General features: G+C 53.1%; 1 protein-coding gene across 4 annotated transcripts in view; it reads left to right on the plus strand.

Moving 5' to 3' along the window:
• The window catches only part of BCL11B (BCL11 transcription factor B), a 92,022-nt gene that overhangs the window by 69,077 nt on the left and 2,587 nt on the right, over nucleotides 1-20,358 (plus strand). For all 4 annotated transcript variants that reach the window (XM_019639144.1, XM_019639146.1, XM_019639145.1 and 1 more), the window contains one exon: nucleotides 19,111-20,357. In XM_019639144.1, coding sequence (XP_019494689.1) covers nucleotides 19,111-20,357 — 1,247 coding nt within the window. The remainder of the gene's footprint in view (nucleotides 1-19,110; nucleotide 20,358) is intronic.

Below are 20,358 nucleotides of genomic sequence, written 5' to 3' on the forward strand. Positions count from 1 at the left end.
TGGAAGTGCTGTGATGTTTCTGAGTGGATGGGTGCACATGCTCGCGGCACACAGATTCCGTTTCATGGTCAGGAACCCCGAGATCCTCTCCCACCTCCCCTCCCACGGACCCAAGGCGTTCCCTTTGACCAGGCACGTGTTTCCCCAAAGTGCAGCTGACCCCGCTGGACCTCTGAGGCTTCCGTCCGAAGGCATCTCGGGAGCATTTGTCAGAACAGCTGCAGATGGTCCGTGGTCACGGGGGTTGGGTTGTTGCAAAGCGAGGGCCCTTCTGGGAAGGCTGTGGCCTGGGACCTTCCCTGCAGGCCTGTGGGCAGCCGTGGTTGCTGGGGTCACTGTCCCCCTGCAGAGCTGGCTGGCCGGTGTGACTCGGTCAGGGAAGAGAGGACACGAGGCATTTAAGTCTTCATGTTGGGGGAATAGCTAGTGTACCCCACCCCCATTTTCTAAGGCCCAGAAGAGGGTGTCATGCCACTGGGACCCAGGAGCCACCATGAGCTGAATGCAGCCGTCCGCTGTCTCCTGTGCAGGAACTCGGGAACCTTTCCTCTGCCTGGTTGCCTGGTTACAAGCTCATCTGTCATGCGCTCCCGAGAAGGGGGCTTGGCTGGGGAGGCCTGGGAGGGGGCGTTGGGAGATGGTGTCTGCTGTGGGGAACGCAGTGAGTACATTTGATCATATCTAAGTCCCATTTATATTACGCCGGACAGCCCCACTGCCCAGCTGCCCTCTCCGAGCCTCGGACCGCTGGGGTTTTTTTGATGCATGAATGAAGACTGGGACGTGGGCCAGGACTTCGCTCACGGGCTTCTTCATCATTTATTAGCTTCTAGTTTTAATTGTTTCCCGACTTCTTTCCAGATATTTATCTAGGAAGAATTGTCAGTTCTTGCTGCGCCGTTCTTGCAGACGGGAGGGGCAGGCGCCGACTGCAGACTTTTAACAGCTCTTTTTGGGTGGCAGGCAGGAGGGGTGCTTCAGTGCAGCCCAGCAGCTGTTGGTAGAGCACCTACTATGTGTCAGATGTTGCTGTGTGGAGGAGGACTGTAGGAGGAACAGGACGAGTCTCCCACTCTGGAGAGGCCCTTTGTCCCTGGGAGGGGCAGGGTGCTGTCACATGGAAGCTTAGGTTTTGAGCTCCGCCTGGGCTACAAGCTCTGGGATGGGTCTGAGCTGAGTGGCCTCAGGCAGGTCGCGTTACCTCTCTGAACCACGGGCTCTCCCTCTGGAATCTGAGGTGACCAGCCTAGCAAGGGTTAGTGAAGACACGCTGAGACACTCAGCAAGTGCTTGAGGGGGGCAGGCCATTGTTTTTGGGGTGCTGTGTCCCAAGGAAGTATCCTGGATTTCGGGGTGGGGAGAGTCGTGGGGTGGAGGCGCAGCGAGGACAGGATGCCAGCCTGGGAAGCCATTTGCCTTCTGTCCTCTGGTCTCGTCTGCGAAACGCGGGTACCGGGAGAAGCCCCACAGAGGACGCAAGGGAAATGTCAGGGGAGCCACTGGCAGCGTCTCTTCCTCTCCTTCTAGAAGGAGCCCTGGGGCAGAGTGGGCCCGCGCAGTAGTCCCTGGGATGGGTTTGGCCATTGGGACTCGGAAGGCCGGGTCGGGAACCAGGGCTTGGCTCACTCAACATGTGTGTGACCTTGGGAAGTCCTTCCTCCATGCCGGGCAGCCTCAGTTTCCCCACCTGGTACTGTGGGAGGGCTGCACGAGCTTGCTTGTTGCTGGCCCTTCATTGCACGACTTGGGTGGCCTCAGGCCACCGTGAGATCCTCAGCCTCTGTTCCTATGTGTGAGCTGCAGGAAAATACATGCCTTGTGGGATAGCTGTAGGGTGAAATGAGGCGCTGCTGACCCGGTGCCCGTGGGGTGAGTCTGTCGGCCTCCCAGGGTGGCTGTCATCCAGGGCATTTGGCTTCAGCTTGGCTCCGTGGTTAATACAATGGGCTCTTGAGCCTTATCGCCGCAGGCCTGGGTCTCTGCTCCGTCACCTCATACAAGCCCTCGGGCTGGCCACACTTTGAATCTCACTTTTCTCCCTGTAAGACAGAAATTAGCTCCCTCTCAGGGTCATTGTACAGACCAGGAATGTCACACGGAGGGGCAGATTCAGAGAAGTTGAGCGCCTTGCCCTGGGTCACCCAGCTAATAGCCTCCGCATCAATGCTAGTTTGGAATAGAAACCTATAGTGTCTGGCCCATTGCCCAGGTGCATGGAGCAGCATTGGATGGTGTCCTGAGTGGCCCAGGGGACAGAAGGCTGGGGCACCGGCCCTGCTCGCTGGCCTCTGAGCTCTGCCTCCCACTGTGGACCGATTGTTCAAAAGCCACAGCTCCTTGGCAGGCCCGACCCATCAGACCTGGACTCAGAGTGGGCGACTTCTTTGAGCCTGTACAGCACGCCAGGTGGGGTTTCAGCCATTCCCTGTCACTTCTGCTGCAGGGGACAACCTGAGGTCTGGAATATTTACTTTGTGCTCAGGCTTGAAGAATGGAGGACAGGTGACCGCTGGGGCAGCTCTGCCACTGGCCCTCAGCTTCCTGGTTTTGTTTCTTCTCCATCATGTTTGGGAGAATTACGGTGAAGCCCCGATGCGTCGTGCGTGGGGACATACACGTTTCTGTAAGACCTCGCGTTTTCTTGGGAACTCGTTGAATTTACAAGTTGCTGTGGGGCTGTAGTGATTGGCAGAAACCATCAAAAACCATGGTGCCTTCATGCATGTTGACAAGCATTGGGGCCAATCAAGTGGCCAGATCTCACTGGCATGAAGAATGGATTTGGGGTGGCTGCAGGAAAGGGGGAAGCTAACCAAATCCTTTGTCAGCTCGCTCCTTGAACATGAGACTAAAACCCCATTTTAGATTTGGGGTTTTTAAAGACAGATCCTGTCTGAAGTTTTGGCCAGAATAATTTGAAACAAAATGATCCCGGACTTGATTAAAAAGTGTTGCGACATTAAACTCTTTTCCTGGTCTGCACTAGAACTTCTGTTAACCGTGGGGCTTGTAAATGTGTGTTAGACTATTGTTTCTTCACTCAGTTGCACTTGTTATGTTAGATTTGGGCTTTATCACTTATTTTATTTTTTCAAAGGGAAACCTTATTACAGAAGAGAGTGGTGAGAGGATGGGGGGAGGTCACCCCTCTGCAGCCGGAATCTGAGTTCTCCAGTATGTTGTGCCAAGCCAATGGTTATTATTCCCCCAGAAAATAATGTCCTTTTTTTTTTTTAAACTTGCTTTTAACATTCTGCCCTTGGCATCTGTTCCAGGCATTGTGGACGGATGGAGACTGTGTTCTGACAATGGGTTAAAGCAAGCCCTTATTGAAAAGCATTCTCTACTTAATTACATTTCCTTCTTCTGGAAGCTATTTTAATTTTTTTTTATAATCACATGTTAATTGTGTATTAGCGGGGCCTTTCTGATTAGTTGAAAACATAATGAAACCTTTGTAAACAACACAGAGAGAAAGAAAGGGGGACGTGTGAAGCAGGGACAGTGGTGACGAGCCAGTTCTCCAAAAGGACCACATAACTACATTTCTTGAAGCCAGGGAGGGGTGGAAATTGTACCTGGAAGTCCCTTTTTTGAGTGACAACTCCCCTAATGGGGAGGGCAGGACCATAGCTGCTAATCAGTGAAGGAGGGGGTGTGTTCAGGCGTGGACTCGCTCCTTCTCCCTCCTAGCCCGACCCTACTGGCATTCATTCATTCATTCACTCATTTATTCATTCACCCACCCGCTCATTCATTCACTCACTCCTTCACTCACTCCTTCACTCCTTCACATTCTTACCAATAAATAGCTTCCTCTATTGAGCGCTGACTGAATGCAAGGTTATTTAGATTTACTGACCCTCAGTGCAGGAATTAACCCCATTTGTGGAGATGGAAACGGCTCATAGTTGAGCTCACCCACTTCTGTTGGCCCAGGGAGAGGAAGCAGGCGAGTTGGCTCTGTCAGCGCAAGGAGCTAGTCCCAGTGTGCTTCTGAAGTCGCCCTGGCCCTTCCCAGGCAAACTTCAGCAGGTTCTGGCAGCGGGCGTTAGGAGGAGCCTTCGGGGCTGGGCCTGTCTGTGTGTCTGTTGGGGGGTGGGGAGGGCGGGAGGTCGGCAGCCGCTGCTGTCCCTAGAACGTGCCGGCTTTGTTTTATATTTTCCGCCTTTTAACAGCTTTACTGAAAGCCGCAGCCCCAGTTTACAATCCCTATTGTGGAAAGAGCCCCCTCCCCCGCCCCCCAAAGTCCTGCTCTGTTCCCCATTTACAGGGCTGGCCTTACAGGGGTTTGCAGTTCCCAGGCTGTTATTAGGAAAACGTGGCCGGGGCGCTTAAAATGAAAGTGCTACTGTGTGCAGAGCGCCAGGTTCGCCGTGCGCGCTCCAAGGAGACGCTGCCAAGACAGTGTTGGGAACAGCCGCCAAGCAAAACACACGCGCCCCGGCCAGTGGAGCCAGCTCACTTCTGCAAATAGAGGAAAAATTGACTTTCTGATTTGGAGTGTTTCTACAACTAAGAAGAATCACTCCAGTGACTGTTCTAAAAATATTCTGGAGGAGGCACGTTCTCGAAGGCCTCGGGATTCTGAGCGCTTCTTAATTGTACTTTTTATGTAATCTCTCCGGATCGTGTTAAAAAAAAAAATTTACCGAAGCTCTTGCGTGGTCATCCTCCCCGCTGCCCTCCCCTCCCCACACCGAAGTGTTGCCGCAGCATGAGAGTGGCGGACGCAGCAGAAATTATATTTTTATCTCTTTGACTTCAGGAAGTATATTTGGGTTTTCATCTCCTGCAGCCGCTGCTGCAAGGCTCACATCCGAGCCGCTGAATCTAGAATCTAGGGCAGCCCCTGAAGTCCCTGCATTGGTGGCTGAGCCCAGTTCTGGAGGGAGGCTTTAAAAAAATTTTTTTTTTTTTGGTGTGTGTGTGGGGAGTTAAGGGGGGTTGCTGACACATTTCATGCCCCTACTCCCTCTGCCTGTTCAGGCCGGCATTCCCCTTTATAAGGCATAACTCCCTAGGAGCCCGGGTTCCACAGCTCCAGGCAACTCTGGAATTCAAATGATTTCTATAATGATAAAATTGACTGGGATTCCACAAGTTGTGTTTATTGCCAAAAGTAAATGATGTCAGCCCCTCCTCCTCTGTCTGTCTCTCTCCATTTCTCTCCACTCTCTTTCTCCACCATGTCCCCCCTTTACTCTCTACCTTACCCCCAATTTCCCACGTTTCTGTGTTTCGGTAGGTTCAAGCTGCAGTACCTACATTACAGCCGTTGCTTTAGTTGAAGGGCCTAGACCAGGGATGGGCACCCCAGCACTGTAGACATTGGGGCTGGGTAGTTCTTTGTTGAACGATGTTTACCGGCATCCCTGCCTCTACCCACTAGATGCCAGTAGCACCCCCACGCACCAATCACGGCAATCCAAAACGCCTTAAGACATTACCAAAAGTTCCTGAGTGTGGCCAAAAAGTCTTCAGTTGAGAACCACTAGTGTAGCCTTCCCCCGCTCCCCCCGCCCCAAACTTACAACCAGAAAAAGGCCTGGAGAATATTAGTATCTATTTTTAGGTTCACAAATAACCAATAATAACAGGGTTGAATCAAAGGACTTGGAAACTGAGAGTGAATTCCCAGTGTTGAATTTTGTCCCCAAAACATATTCTGAAAAGAAGTCACAGGAGGGTCCTGGCTTGAGGGCCGTCCAGGTGTGGTCGGTGTGGGGTGGTGGCCTGACATCACAGCCGGACCTGCAGGAGTTGGGATGGTCAGGCAGTGTGTGGCCAGAGTCTGCACCTTCTGATAGTCAGGCAGTTTTCTCTAAAAAATTTCTCACGCTGAGTTTATGGAACAAATCTGGTAGAATTAGGTAACTGATAGTCTTGTTGGTGAACAGAGGATTTTGAGGAATTTGCCAGTGCTTTTGGCAACATACACTACGACTTTCTCAGTTTTATTGCCCTCCCTCCCTTCCTCCCTCCTTCCTTCTTTCCTTCCTTCCTTCCTTCCTCCTTCCTTCCTTCCTTCCTTCCTTCTTCCCTCCCTCTCTTTCTTTTTCCTTTCCTCCCTTTCCCCCTCTCTCCTTTCCTCCCTCTTTCTCTTCTTTTCCCTTAGAATTTTTTTTTTACCGTGTGTTAGGAATTAGACCTAGCCTGCTCACAGGCAAACACCTCATTTTAATGACATGCAGTAGCCATTTACGAGAATCATGTTCTGTGGCTTTAAATGTTGATTCGTTGCTGGGGTAACCAATAGGGTCAGGTGCCCGGTGTAATTTCATCCATCAGCAAGCCCATCTTCAAGAAATCTAGAATTGGGTGGTCAGTGGGTTTTGTGCTGGGCTTTCTTAACTCTGTGTGGCCAAGTATTCGCGTGACACTCATTTCCTGGTCTCAGCCAAAACCCATGCTTCCGCTGGCTCTCCGCCAGCTGGCCAGTCGAGCCAGCCTTCAGGTCCTGGAGCCATTTGGAGCTCACAGGACCCCACCTCCCCTGGGGCCCGGGCTTCTCAGCTTCAGGTCCTCGGTGCAAACCTGACAGCTCCAGCACCGTGCTGGGGCCTCTGCACTCCAGATCTACAGTCATTTTGGGCTGCAGCTCTCCTGACCCCATCCTCCACTCCTCCTGGTGCTGTCCCCACCTCCTTTGTCACCAGGACAGCCTCCTGTCCTGGCACATTTCCTCCTGCCCCTTGGCGTCGCTGCTGCTTTCATCTGCCTGTGGGGTGGGCGGGCAGTACGTTGAGGACCAGCTGGCACAGTCTCTGGGGACCTTGGGCAGGAGCCGCGGGGCCACCCAACCACCATGCTGGGGCCACTGGTGTTTGGAGGAGGACTATGTTGTGAGCATGGGTGTAATTACCCCCCCCACCTGTGTGTGTGTGTGTGTGTGTGTGTGTGTATTTTTATGTGTGTGTGTGTGCATGCGTGCGCACACACACACACACACACACACACACACACACACCTGCACTTTTGTGTGAACCTGGTGGGGGAGAGCTTGGTTTCTGTTTCCTGTAAGTGCTGTTGTGTACATCTCCGAATCCTCTGATTTTCTGATCACCGGGGAGCTGGGCTGTGCATGGGGGCCCCGGAAACTCCAAACCTGTAAACTGGCCTGGCCTGGCGAGGATGACCATCCCTGGCTGCCGGCGGGCTGGAGGAAGCTGGCACAGTGGCAGAGGCAGAGTGCTGTGGACGGCCGCAGGTTTTTCATATGGAAATGTGAAATAATGGGGTGATTAAATAGAGCTGTATATTAAAGTACATCTGACATTAGAATTACCATAATGTGCTGTAGCCTTAGGCTGAGTACTTTATTTGCCATCTGTGTCGGCCCAAAATCCCCCGGGGAAGCGCTAAAATATTCTGAATAAACTCAGCTCCAGTTCTTATTGAGAGTAAAATACCATTTGTGGCACGTCGTATTGATTCGTCTTAATTGTGGTGCAGAAAAGAACATTCACTTGCTGATGACTTTTGTGCTTGGTGACAAGCTGGCTGCAGTTACTCTAACACTGCAGTTGGTTAACCTGGACAGGCCAGGCAGGAGTGGGTAGTGCCACCGTGGGCATGGCACAACTGGGGCTCCCTGCCAGCTCCCCTGCTCTCCTCCAGGGAGGTGCTGGGGAGAAGGGCGCCCATTGGGGGGTACAGGAAATTCACGTGCCTCCCCGCCCGCCTGGCCTCCTCTTTCCACCGCCCAGAAGCCCCGACCCTCTGGGGTTGCCTTTTAGGGGCCATAGCCTCCGCCTCTGCCCGCCCTCGGTGGGAGAGATGTCCTATGCATACTTAAGAAAACAAAACAAAACAAGAAAAGGAAAAAACCCCACCCACCCCGACCAATCTAAGCTTGGTTGGTTCCTGGTTAGTGGCAGTGGGACCCAGTAATGGTCCCTGCAGCCCTTTGGGGGGGAAAGTGCTTTCGAAATGCATTAGAGATAAATGAGTCATCGGTGGGAAAACACTTGGTGATCCAGACAGTGTTCCCCATTCATAAGGTCCAGTTTTTACCCTGTAATTGCCTATCATTATACACAATTTAAATATTCAAACGTTCTCCACAAAGCTTGGGCTAGCATGTTTTTATTACAGATTCAGAACAAGGGAATAACCTTTAACTTCAGAGACAAATGAGACAAATTTACAAGTGCATGTCTGCTGTTTTCTTGTATTTTATCAATCCCTGCGGACCGGAACACTTTGGCTATCACGCCACTCAGAACAATATACATATATTACTACTTGTTTGTAGTGCGTTGGTAACGAGTCCCCTCTGCATTCGCTAACCTACATCACCGGGGCTGGGGCTCTCCATAACATCAGCTATCTCCTCAGAGCTCAGCGTATTCTCCATTAAAACCAGATTTACTGCCCCTGCAATACTTCTTAGGCGGAGTGGGGAGATTTTTGTGGATTTAAGGAAAGGAAGGATGGGGGCCTGCCCGTGAAGGAAGTCATGCATGCTGGAGAAGGGGGACTTCCTGTGTCAGTCAGAACGTGTGCGTGAGGTGTGCATGAGGTGTGCACACCGGGTGCTTGCGCTCACCGCAGCCCACACCTTGCTTTTCTTGCCTGCTAATTTCTTAATTCACTCTATTTTCCCGTTAAATGGTAAGGATCGTTTGCTCTGTGCTTCCCCTTCACGTTCTCTGCTAAATTCCTATCCTCAGAGTTCTAGAACCCTTTCAGAAAAAAACCCCATATTTTTTTGTTGGGATGGGGGTAGGGGGAGAGGGGAAGAAAACCTCCCAAACAGCGCCTCAGTCAGCCTGCCAAAACCCACTGGAAAAGGGTATATAGGCCCTTTTCAGGGAAGTCAACAGAAAGCAAGTTCAAGGGACTGTGACGATGCATTCATCTGTTTCAGGGAGGACGTATTATTTCTAGCGGATTAGAGTGTCTTATGCAAAGGGGGAAACTCTAAAAGATAATCTGGAGAAATGCACCTAGTTTTTCGAGAATGTCGAACGTGAGTTGCCACATGTAAAGTCGCTCCGTGTGTCCTGCCTCCGGCTCTTCCATCTTAGCAGCAAACACTGCTGTTCTCACCCTGCCCCGAAATGCCTCCGCGGTCAGCGATGTCGTTTGGTTCAGGGCTGGGTGGCTGTTTCCTGAGCCTGAACTGCACACCTGGCCCGACCACAGAATCGAGCAGTTGAAATCGAGACTGTTTTGGGGAAATCTGGGGTGCGTGGTGCCGCGGCGGTAGTTTAGTTTCAATACTTCCCTGTTCCACTAAGAACCTGGACCACCCCGCTCCTGAAGGTGGCTCACAGGCCAAGGGTGTTCAGATGAGAGGCTTGATGGAATAATGGGGCTCCTGGTGGAGAGGGTGGTTTGGGAGGCACCTGGTAGGGAAGTGATCCTTCTGGATTGGGCTTGAAGTTCCCTCTTTGTGTTTTCCATCCCCCCACCCCCACCCCCTGAATGCCATTTCTTTATACCTTAGGGTTCATAGTTTGGGAAGGGTGGGTCTGGTCTGAAACAAAGCTCTCCAAGGGGTTCACCTACATCCTTTTGTCATACTGAGATTTTATTATACTGAACAGTTGATGACTCAAGGACGTCTTGAGTGTGGGCTTGAAAATCCTAATTTCAAAAGAAAATATCAAAAATTTTCCCTGTGATAAAATTGACAGCAATGGAATTTGATCTGTATCCAGCTAAGCCTCTTTGCCTGTTTCCAGAGCCTCCTCAGACTAATCCCAAGTCCCCGTTTCAGTTCCACCTCCAGCTCTTCCCTCTGTGACTCCAGGATCCCACCTCCATCCAGGCCTTTGTGCAGACAGGTTCCCCTGCCAGGCACGCCCATTCTCTGCACAACAGACTCATGCTTCCTGAACTCGGCTCCAGGGTCTCCTCCTGTGGCAAACCTCTCTGCTCCTCCCAGGCTGTTGATCTCTCCTCCGTCTGGGTCCCAGACTATGTGGCTCATCCTTTCCTTACGAGATGTTTGTGGACTCACCAGCCTCTTGCACTGACCACAGGCTTATTCCTGTCCCTGTGCTCAGCAAAGTGGCCTGGCACAGAGCAGGCACTTCGTGCTTTTGTGGAGTGAAGGAAGGGAGGAGCAAGTGCATAAACGAGGTCGAGACGGTTCTTTCACCTTCTGCTTTAACGTACAAAGGTTTCTGGGGTGCCAGATGTAGTGTGACCTTGGCTGTTGTGATGTGCTTCCTGGCGTTCTCAGGAGAAGACTAAGAGCCTTTGAGAGCGGGGCATGCTCTGCACATTAACATTTAGCCCTGGGTTTGCATGGTGAGTGTGGTGAGTGGGGACAGCCCTGCGTTGGAAGCTCCGCGGAATGGAAACAACCCTTGCGGAATTCTCTTTAGCTATGTCCAACTTGAACTCACCTCCATGCAGTGTTTCTTGCCTGCCTCCTCCCTAGGTGCTCTGAACTCACTCAGCAGGTTCCGCTCTGCCTGAGAAGCCTTTGTGCACTGCTTAACCCACTCCTGCTCCCCCATCCCCCACCGGCGGCCTCCTGGAGGGAACGGGTCACAAACTATCCCTCTGCTGTGCCTACTACCTAGTGTATGGTGACTAGGTGCATGAGTGAATGGATGAATGAGAAAGGTGTCCCGAGAGCACTGGGACAAGATTAGCTATCCTTGGGTTCACTCACTCCCAGGAATGCCTCTTTGGCTCGAAGCAAGATTCATGGTGTTTCTGTGCACACCTGGCACTTTGGCGGATGGTAGGGCTTTCATCTGAGGCATCTGCGAAGGCTGGAGGCCCAGTCTCCCAGCCCGAGGTGACTCCAGTCATCTAAAGTACAAAGTTTACCTCTGCTGCACGGGCACTATTGGGGTAAATGGACTGTCCCCAAACACTTTGAGGCTAAGTGAAGTTTTCTCATCGTGTAAGGCCACTTTATTCTTGGCCCAGGGATGAGTGGCATTTCCTGCAAAGCCTGCAGCTGCCATCGCTGGCCAGCTCTCTGGTGTGATGGTGCAGCTGGAATGATTTGCCACGGCTGGTTCAGGCCCCTCCTGATGCCCAGTTATGATAGAGTTTGCAGTCCCAGTGGAGGGGACAGCCAGGTGTGCGTCCAGACACAGACCTGGTTATCAATCTGGGCTTTGTGACCCACAAGCCTTGTGACCTGGCGCCCCTCACTTAACTGTGATGAGCCTGTTTCCTTTTTCTACACAATCTGGACTAAAACCCACTTCCCATAGTCGCTGCAAGCGTCCACGTCAGGTGCCAACACTGGCACGTGCAGGTTGGATATGCGTTGAACCCACCACAGTTATGGGCAGAAATGACAATAGTGATCAGATATCCAGCAGCATTTCCAGAATGCTGTGGGGGGAGAGCTGGGGTGATACCTGGGCTGGGTCTAAAACAATATTTTGCAGGTAGAGAAGGAAAGACAGGTATTCCAGACAGAGGGAATGGCAGGTGTGTGGAGGTGTGAAAGTGCACGGCCCCAAGGAGAGGACCAGGAGGGGCTGTGGCCAGCACATAGGGGGGCAGTGAGTCTGGCTGGCTCCTGAAGGCTGAGTGCCCCGTGCTTCCTCCCGGGCAGCAGGGCCTGTCAGCTCTGAGATTTGGGAAGATCATCGGCCCGATTGCCCACTCTGCTGAGGGCAGTGGCAGTGGCATGGCGTCCTGGCCTGTCTGGAGTCACCTGGGATCCCGGCATGCCCCGCTGGTTGGCACGCAGCTGGCTGAGAGTGTGGGCATGTTGGGTGGGGCCTCTGCCCTGAGTGCCTGGGTAGTGGGGCTGTTGTTGAGCTACTGAGCTGGAGGTGGCCTTGCCTGGAGGGCAGACTGCGGAGTTGGGCAGGCTCACCCAGTGGTGATGACTTCAGTGACAGACCATGGGGAAGCAGACGGAACGCACCACTGACACAGGTCACCAACAGTTCTGAAGGACATGTGCAGTAGTGCCCTGCTAGTGGCTCAAGTCTTAGCTGTGGACAAGACCAGATCAATCCCTGTCCTTGGGGAACTTGGAATCCAGCCCAGACGGTGAATTTTAAATAAATAACCTAAGGCCAATAATGTGGCCTTGAGCAACTTCCTTAAGTTCTCAGAGTGTCCTTTTTGGCTCCTGTGAAAGGTCACAGTGTGTGGAGTTCTCGTGAGGACTAAATGGAGTGAGGCAGGTGGGAGGCAGGCATAAGGCAGGTCTTACCCCAAGTCCTGCCAAGACCTTGCATTCCTGAACTCGTCCCTAGCAGCACTCCTACTTTTCACTAAACAAGTGAGAGGGTTATTAGGTGTCCCTGTGTCCCCTGGAATGTGAGCCGTATCCTTAGCTACCAGCAGAGTTAAAAGGTGGTTAAAAGGTGCCTAGCCCCTATTTGTTTAAGAATGAATGAAAGGCAGGTGTGGTCATTGCTCTGAGCAGGACACACACTGCTGCCTGTATGTCCTGGTCCCCCATTTGCTGGGCTTACGTGCCCGGGGCTCCAGGCTGGCACAGGGTGGAGGCAGGCCCTATATAGATGGCAGTGGCTGACTGGAGCACAGGGCTGAGGAGGATTCCGAGGCCTGGAGGAGAGGGTAGGGGTGGACTGCCGGTGTCTGCCACAGGCACTGGTGGAGGGGCATGGGCTCTGCCGGGCGAGGCCAGCTCAGCATTTCATCACCAAGGAGACCATTTAGGAGTCGTGCTACCCCAGCAGCACCCCGGCACCAATGCCCAACTAAGTGCATCTCTTTTTTTTTTTTTTAAGATTTTTATTGGGGAATTGGGGGAAGGGGAACAGACAAGTTGCTGTCCTTTTGTTCTTCAGTCTAGTTGTGGAGGACTTTGCTTCACTGGCCCAAGTTGGCACCATCATTGCGCTCTTCCCGGGCGAGGCAGATCAGTCGCCAGCTTCTGGACAGCCGCTCACTGCGGCTGCTGGCCACTCACGCTGGCTGCTGGCTACACACGGTAGCCCATGGCAACCCACTGCAGCAGGGGCTGCAGCCTACGTCGTTGCAGTCGCTTCACGGTAGCCCAGCTCCAGGTTGAGCTGTTGTTCAGCATCTTAGCTGTAGAAGGCAGTGTCACTGGCCCTCATATGTGGGATCCGAACTGGGGCCCTCTGGCGTCCCAAGCCAGCTCTTAACCAATGTGCCACTCGGCCGGCCCCTAAGTGCATCTCTTACTTTTCCATGACACAATCAGCTTGTCACCAAGTTGTTGCGATTCTAGCCAAAAGCAACGCATCTCCACATTTTAGTTGGCACATAGGTTGGAACCAAAGGTGAATACGAGGCACGCACAGCTACCTTATCTCCTACCCGGGTACCTAGGCTGGGGGTGTGTGGGGGGGGCCCGGGTCTTTTGACCAGGCTTTTATGAGTACAGCATAATGCTCAAGAACACAGCCAGCTGCACAGCCTCCGGCAAACCATCGTCTCTCTTCCAGGCCTCAATTTGCTCATCTGTGAAATGGTGCTGATGACAGTTCTGACCTCGGGGGTTGTTAGGAACCTCTGGTGAGGTCACTTGTCCTCAGCCGTGGGCTGGCTTGTGGTAAGGATTTGATAATGGCTTACTGTTACTGCTGTTATCATTATTCCCCTAGCTCTACCTTGTCTCTCGGAGAGGCTGAGCTTTGATAGAAGTGTTCAGATAAGCAGGGGTGGTTATAGATTTCATAGAGGACTGTGTTCATTAATGATATCAACATGAAAATTACAAAGACCCCCGAGGTGGCCAATTGACATTTTCTTTCTGGGATCATGAAAGGGGAGATAGTGTTTAAACTAATAAGGGGTATACACATCTAAGAGATCATAGTGATAACAATTATTATCACTTTGGAACTGCGGAGACCGCAATGTCACAGCCAGCGAGGACTGGGTGGTTGGCCAGGGAATCCAGCCCTCTAATTGGGCACCGGGCACCCTGCCGTCCAGAGAGGGGAGGGGCCTGCCACGGGGACCCTAGGATCCCGCTTCCTGCCCCTGGACCTGGCTGCCTGGTATCTCACGTCCCTCTACCATATTGCCCACTGTGGACTCACTCGCTCTAAAAGGTCTCCCCTTTAGGGTCCAGGCTAGTGGGGCACTTGATTGGCTCCCATCAAAGGGTAATCAATGCCCTTCACTAGGCGGACACACGCACTGTGGCAGGAGATCCTCTCTCTTGGCCGTTTTGATTGGAAAACAGGCCCTGACAAGTGTAAAGGGAGTGATTGGTCCCTCGGGGGTGCTGTGTGCTGGGCAGTAGCTTCAGGCGGGAAGCCTGATAAGGGGCGCGGCCCTCCCCCCGCTGGCTGTGGGACTCTGCTTCTCGGAGCTTCAGCTTCATCACGTGCCAGCAGCAATGCAGTCCTTGCCTGGCCTTTCTCCGTGGCCATGTGAGTAACCATGAAATGGCCAGTGCATGTGGGAATGCCAAACCAACTGTAAAGTGCTTTGCAGACTGTAGAGCGCCAAGACCCAGTTCTTACATCCCAATGGCAGGGTCCTCAGTTTTGCCTCCAGCTTTTGGAGAACAGCAGCAGGATATCGATCACCCAGTCCATGCTTCAGGTGGGGGGTGGTGTCTCCTTGCTCCCTTTTGAGCAGCGATGAACCAGTAAGTGTCCCACCGGCAGGATGCACTTCCATTTGGTATCATTCGGCCTTAGGAGGAGCCTGGTTAAACTCTCGCTCTAATTATGGCCTTTTTACTGAATGATAACTCAAAGGTGTATTTTTTATTGAACATCCCTGATACCTTTATTGGTATTATTAGAGTCACTGGAATAATAAGGAGGAAATTATTTAAATGCTTATTTGAAAAAAACCAAAACCTAATAGCAGAGGGAAAGTAGCATTTCATTGCGGGCGTCCGGTTTCGTGTGGGTTCCCAAGCGTCACAATAAAAAATGATGCTTCCTCAATGTTTGCAAGTTTCTACTTCCCTGGAACCTCTAATGCATTAGGCAGGCTGCATTAAAATTCCTTCAGGGTTTTATTACTGCCAGAGTTACACAGGAAAGCATCGTTGAAACATCCACTGCCAGATACGAGATGGAGAATAAAAAAACGCATCATACAAAGCCCAAACCATCACGTCTGCGTAGCGATGTGCAGCTTTATAGGGTGTGTCCACATACAGGATTGCACGTGGTTCCCCCAGCTCTGTTCAGAGGCAGGCATATTATTCCCATCCTACTGATGAGGAAATCGAGGTTCAGAGAGAGGGTAAGGAATTGATTGACTTCATTCTGCTGGGAATGTCAGGGCAGAGGGATCTCATCGCCAAGAGATGGCAGGGAGGGGTTTGAACTTGAGAAAACCATTAGGGGCTTCTTTTGGAGCCCGTAGAGCAGAGATCCAGTGTGGGCTTGTGCCCACTGATATTACAAATGTCTGAGGAAGGAAGAAGGGAGCAAGCAAAGGAAGACACGGGCCCTGGGCTCTGAGTCGCCAAGCCTGATTTGGTGCCCCAAATGCAGCTGACATTTCTAGGTCTGTAGGCCGGGTTTCATGTTGCTGGGTATGTCGCTTCCAAATAATCGAGGCGTCGACCCATCAGTTTGGAACCTCGGCAGCTGCAGCAGCAACCTGGGTGGGAAGTTTATCTTGTCTGGGCCAGTTAACAAAGTCCTCACTGCGTGGAGGTTCCAGCTCACCTCGGGGCAGATGGCTCTGAGCTCCAGGAGGGGGTGATGAGGAAACCTCTGGCTCTGAGAAGGGGAGAGGGCTAGCCCTCTCACCAAAGGCCTTCCGCCGAATTTAAAAATGAGCCATCCAGGACTGTGTGTACCTCAAGTTTAAACTATTTAGTGAGTTTTTGAATAGAAAAATGTTCCGAGGGGCTCTTCAAAGACTTTCTGACATTGTTCAGTTCTTAAAAGGGAGCTGCCCCCGTGCTCATGGCTACTTCTAGGCAAGAGATAACCATGAAGTGGTAATACGGAAATGAACATTTTATTAAAAAAAGGGGGGTGCAAGGTGGAAAGACAGTTGCCCAGGGAGGACCTTTGAGGGCTGAGCGATTTTTAAAAAACCGGAAGCTGTCAGATCCGGGGAAGGCCGTCACCTGCAGTGACTCTTGCCCATTGCATGGAGGGAAGTCTGGGAACCAACGTGTTTCAGGCGTGCAGGAAAAGAAAGACGTTGCCCTGGCATGGCGAGTGGCCTTGACTTGATGGATACACATAGTTTTTCCCCACCTGACTGTGAATTATGGACAGGTTAACTTCTTCCCTAGTCTGCTCCCAGTTAGAAATTTAGAAGTGTCCCCCCGCCACACACGCACACTTTTTTAAAACAAGAAGCGGAAACAGCTGAGCTCTTTAGAACATGTAGCTACATGCTTCCCAGCAGCTGCCATTTTGAGTTTAATTTTTAAAAATGTTTTCATCGGCCATTTCATTCCCCGCCTGCCTAGGAGTTCTGAATTTTCTTTTGAGAGCCACATTCCTCACCAGCAGTGGAACTTTCTAGAAAACGTGTGGCCTTCAGTACAAGAAACAGGAAGTGCTCTGGAGATACCCAAGGACATGAAGATGGTGAAAACAGAGGCTGGGGGAAGGGAGGTAGTCGGACTAAGAAACAGGACACACTGGAGCAGCTGCGCGCCCCAAATGGATTAATCAGAGTGGCTGACGCTGAGAGAAGGGCACAGACGCGTCCTTTAATTTGAAGATCTATGACCTTGTGGGATGTGGCACTTCATTTGCGTTATTAGCTCCGGTGTCAGAAAGGGACTTTTATTTATCTTCTTCTTATTGATTACTTATTTCTTCTGCCTTGCTCCTGAAGTGGGTTTGAGGAGGACTCGGAATATGGCTTCTGGCCAGCTGTCCTGTGTGACAGAGGTAAAGAGTTCCATTCCCCACGTATATGAACTAATCAGCTGAGGACAGGAGCTGGTGCCTGCAAGGAAGCTGGCACTTTCTATGCTTAGTTGAGGGGCATGCGGACAGGGAAGGCTGGGGTGTTGGTGAGGCCCTGCAGCTCCCACCGTGAGAAACATGGCCGCCCAGGGCGTTGGGAAGCCTCCCGCTGTTTCCCAGGTGGGGAAAGTTCTCTTCAGGGGCTCCCATGTGAGGAACTGAATTACCCAGACATACCGGGAGAAGGAAATTACTCAGACACCCTGGAGGAAGAAAATCACTTCACAAGTTGTCCTTGAGCTATTTGGAAAAGTGAGGTGAAGCTGAACTTCAGAGAGTCTCTCTTTTTCGTTCTGTCCTTCTCCCTACCCGGTGGGCTCCGCCCCACGCAGACACCACAGAGCAGATGAGGGTGAAGGGATCCCCGTAGAACAGCAAACTTGTAAAGCAAGCCTCGGTCCTGTGGTCTGGAAGGATAGACACCAGGAAATTCATGAGTGGGGACTGGGTTGCGGCTTCCGGCCCGTCTCCTGGAGGGCATGGTTCTTTTCTGTGACATGGCACACACTGCCTGGCACGATGGTCCTGGCCCCTCGGGAGCTGTCAAGCCTAACCTACCTGTATAGAATTCCGGGCATTTGGTCCCTGAGTCACTTGGTATTTACTACTAAGGGTGCAGCCCAACCAGAAATACAATTTGTGGGTGGAAAACAAAAAATAAATCTCTGCACGGGCTTTCAGAAGTCCTAAATGGATTGGGGAGAGGCTGAGATAGGGGGCTATCTTCTCTACTCGGCACCCCGCTGTACCCCACGTCACCTGATTGACATTGGGTATGGTCACCAGGCAGTTTGTGGCTCCTGTACTTCATCAGCATTAAAATCTTCCAGGTACAGGGAAGTTTGAAAAAGCAAAAGGGGTTCTTCAGGATCGCAGCTGTGATGTCTTGTTCCCTTTTCCTTCCTGGCCAGTGAGCAAATCTGATGGTAGAAGGCAGGACCTGCCCGCACCTGTCCCGTTTATGTAAAGCATTAGGAGAGGTTCAGACTGGAAAAGCAGCCAGCTTCACCAGCAGGTTGAGGAGGGCGGCCACAAGACAGGCTCTGGATGAAATGTTCAGCCTCCATTTTGTGGCTGTCCCAGTGACAGACAAAAGACCGTGACATTTTGGCTCTGTGCCATCAGTGTCCATGACGATTTGCTCCCGATGTCACCAGAGCCAGTTGGTAACAAACCCACGCTTGCCTCCATTCAGCCTGACTGCCATGTCAGATTCGACATTCTTTCATTGAGTTAGCATTTGGCAAAGGACTTCCTGTAGGCCAGTGCTCCCCCTCTCCCCCTCATGGAGGGTCTTTGGAGGCTGGATTCCACACAGTGGTTAGGGTGTGTGAGGCCATGGGGGGCAGCTGTCACACAGTGGTAAACTTCACAACATGCTGAATTCCTTCTTTTCCCATGTATCCATGTGTAAATTTGACAGTGCTTTCTGCATGGACACTGTTGTATGAAATCCTAGAATTTCCTATAGCAAACCTCCAGAATGATGCAGGGTTATCAGCCATTTCTCTTAAAGTGTTTGCACGGCGATTCAGTTTGATTGGTGGTTTTCGGACTTCCTTGGATGAAATATTGCCTAATCTGTGGTTCTCAAGGTGGGGAGGGTTCCATTTTGCCTCGCTGGGGACATCTGGCAATGCCTGGAGGGAATTTTGATCCTCATGACTGGGGAGGGAATGCTAGTGGTTTCTAGTGGGCAGAGGCCAGGGATGCTGCTGGACTTCCTGCAGTGCACAGGGCAGCCCCTACAACAAAGAATTATCGGGGTCTAAATCAATAGTGCCTTGGTGCACAACCACTGCTCTCGAAGGTTGTCGCGGTGAAGAGAGCCCTGTATGGCTGAAATTGGCCCCGGCTTCTTTTATACAGTCCAACCTAGATATCATCCCTATTATTGGAGTCAGGAATTCTCACAAACACGATCTCATCTGGCTTCTGAGATAATGGGAATAAGGACACCTTTTCTTTAGGGATAAAAACCCAGGCCTACGGACTTGGAGGAACTTGCTGAGGTCCTCTGTCCAGTCTGGCTTTGCCAGGGCTGCCTGCCCACAGGGTGGGCTTCTTCAGCCCCCCCTCTCTCCCCCCAGCCAGGGGGAGGCACACAAGGCCTGGCCAGAGAGTCGTCATGTCGCGGGCCTGCTGGGTAGTGGCCCACAGCCGCCTTTTAGAGCCGGTCTCCGGGTGGGTTGCCCCGTGGTGCGCACGCCCCGCGCCCTTCTCACGCTCTCTTCTCTGCCTTTCTGTCCGTGTGTCTCCCCAGGTAAAGATGAGCCTTCCAGCTACATTTGCACAACATGCAAGCAGCCCTTCAACAGCGCGTGGTTCCTGCTGCAGCACGCGCAGAACACGCACGGCTTCCGCATCTACCTGGAGCCGGGCCCGGCCAGCAGTTCGCTCACGCCGCGGCTCACCATCCCGCCGCCGCTCGGGCCCGAGGCCGTGGCCCAATCCCCACTCATGAATTTCCTGGGCGACAGCAACCCCTTCAACCTGCTGCGCATGACGGGCCCCATCCTGCGGGACCACCCAGGCTTCGGCGAGGGCCGCCTGCCCGGGACGCCGCCCCTCTTCAGCCCGCCGCCCCGCCACCACCTGGACCCGCACCGGCTCAGCGCCGAGGAGATGGGGCTTGTCGCCCAGCACCCTAGTGCCTTTGACCGAGTCATGCGCCTGAACCCCATGGCGATTGACTCGCCCGCCATGGACTTCTCGCGGCGGCTCCGCGAGCTGGCGGGCAACAGCTCCACGCCGCCGCCCGTGTCCCCGGGCCGCGGCAACCCTATGCACCGGCTCCTGAACCCCTTCCAGCCCAGCCCCAAGTCCCCGTTCCTGAGCACGCCGCCGCTGCCGCCCATGCCTCCCGGTGGCACGCCGCCGCCGCAGCCGCCCGCCAAGAGCAAGTCCTGCGAGTTCTGCGGCAAGACCTTCAAGTTCCAGAGCAATCTCATCGTGCACCGGCGCAGCCACACGGGCGAGAAGCCCTACAAGTGCCAGCTGTGCGACCACGCGTGCTCGCAGGCGAGCAAGCTCAAGCGCCACATGAAGACGCACATGCACAAGGCCGGCTCGCTGGCCGGGCGCTCCGACGACGGCCTCTCGGCCGCCAGCTCCCCGGAGCCCGGCACCAGCGAGCTGGCCGGCGAGGGCCTCAAGGCGGCCGACGGCGACTTCCGCCACCACGAGAGCGACCCGTCGCTGGGCCACGAGCCCGAGGAGGAGGAGGAGGAGGAGGAAGAGGAGGAAGAGGAGCTGCTGCTGGAGAACGAGAGCCGGCCCGAGTCGAGCTTCAGCATGGACTCGGAGCTGAGCCGCAACCGGGAGAACGGCGGCGGCGGCGGGGTGCCCGGGGTGCCCGGGGCGGTCGGCGTGGGCGGCGCGGCCAAGGCACTGGCCGAGGAGAAGGCGCTGGTGCTGGGCAAGGTCATGGAGAACGTGGGCCTGGGCGCGCTGCCGCAGTACGGCGAGCTGCTGGCCGACAAGCAGAAACGCGCGGGCGCCTTCCTGAAGC

Source organism: Hipposideros armiger, unplaced genomic scaffold (assembly GCF_001890085.2).
Source record: "Hipposideros armiger isolate ML-2016 unplaced genomic scaffold, ASM189008v1 scaffold_43, whole genome shotgun sequence".
NCBI classification, from domain to species: Eukaryota; Metazoa; Chordata; class Mammalia; order Chiroptera; family Hipposideridae; genus Hipposideros; species Hipposideros armiger.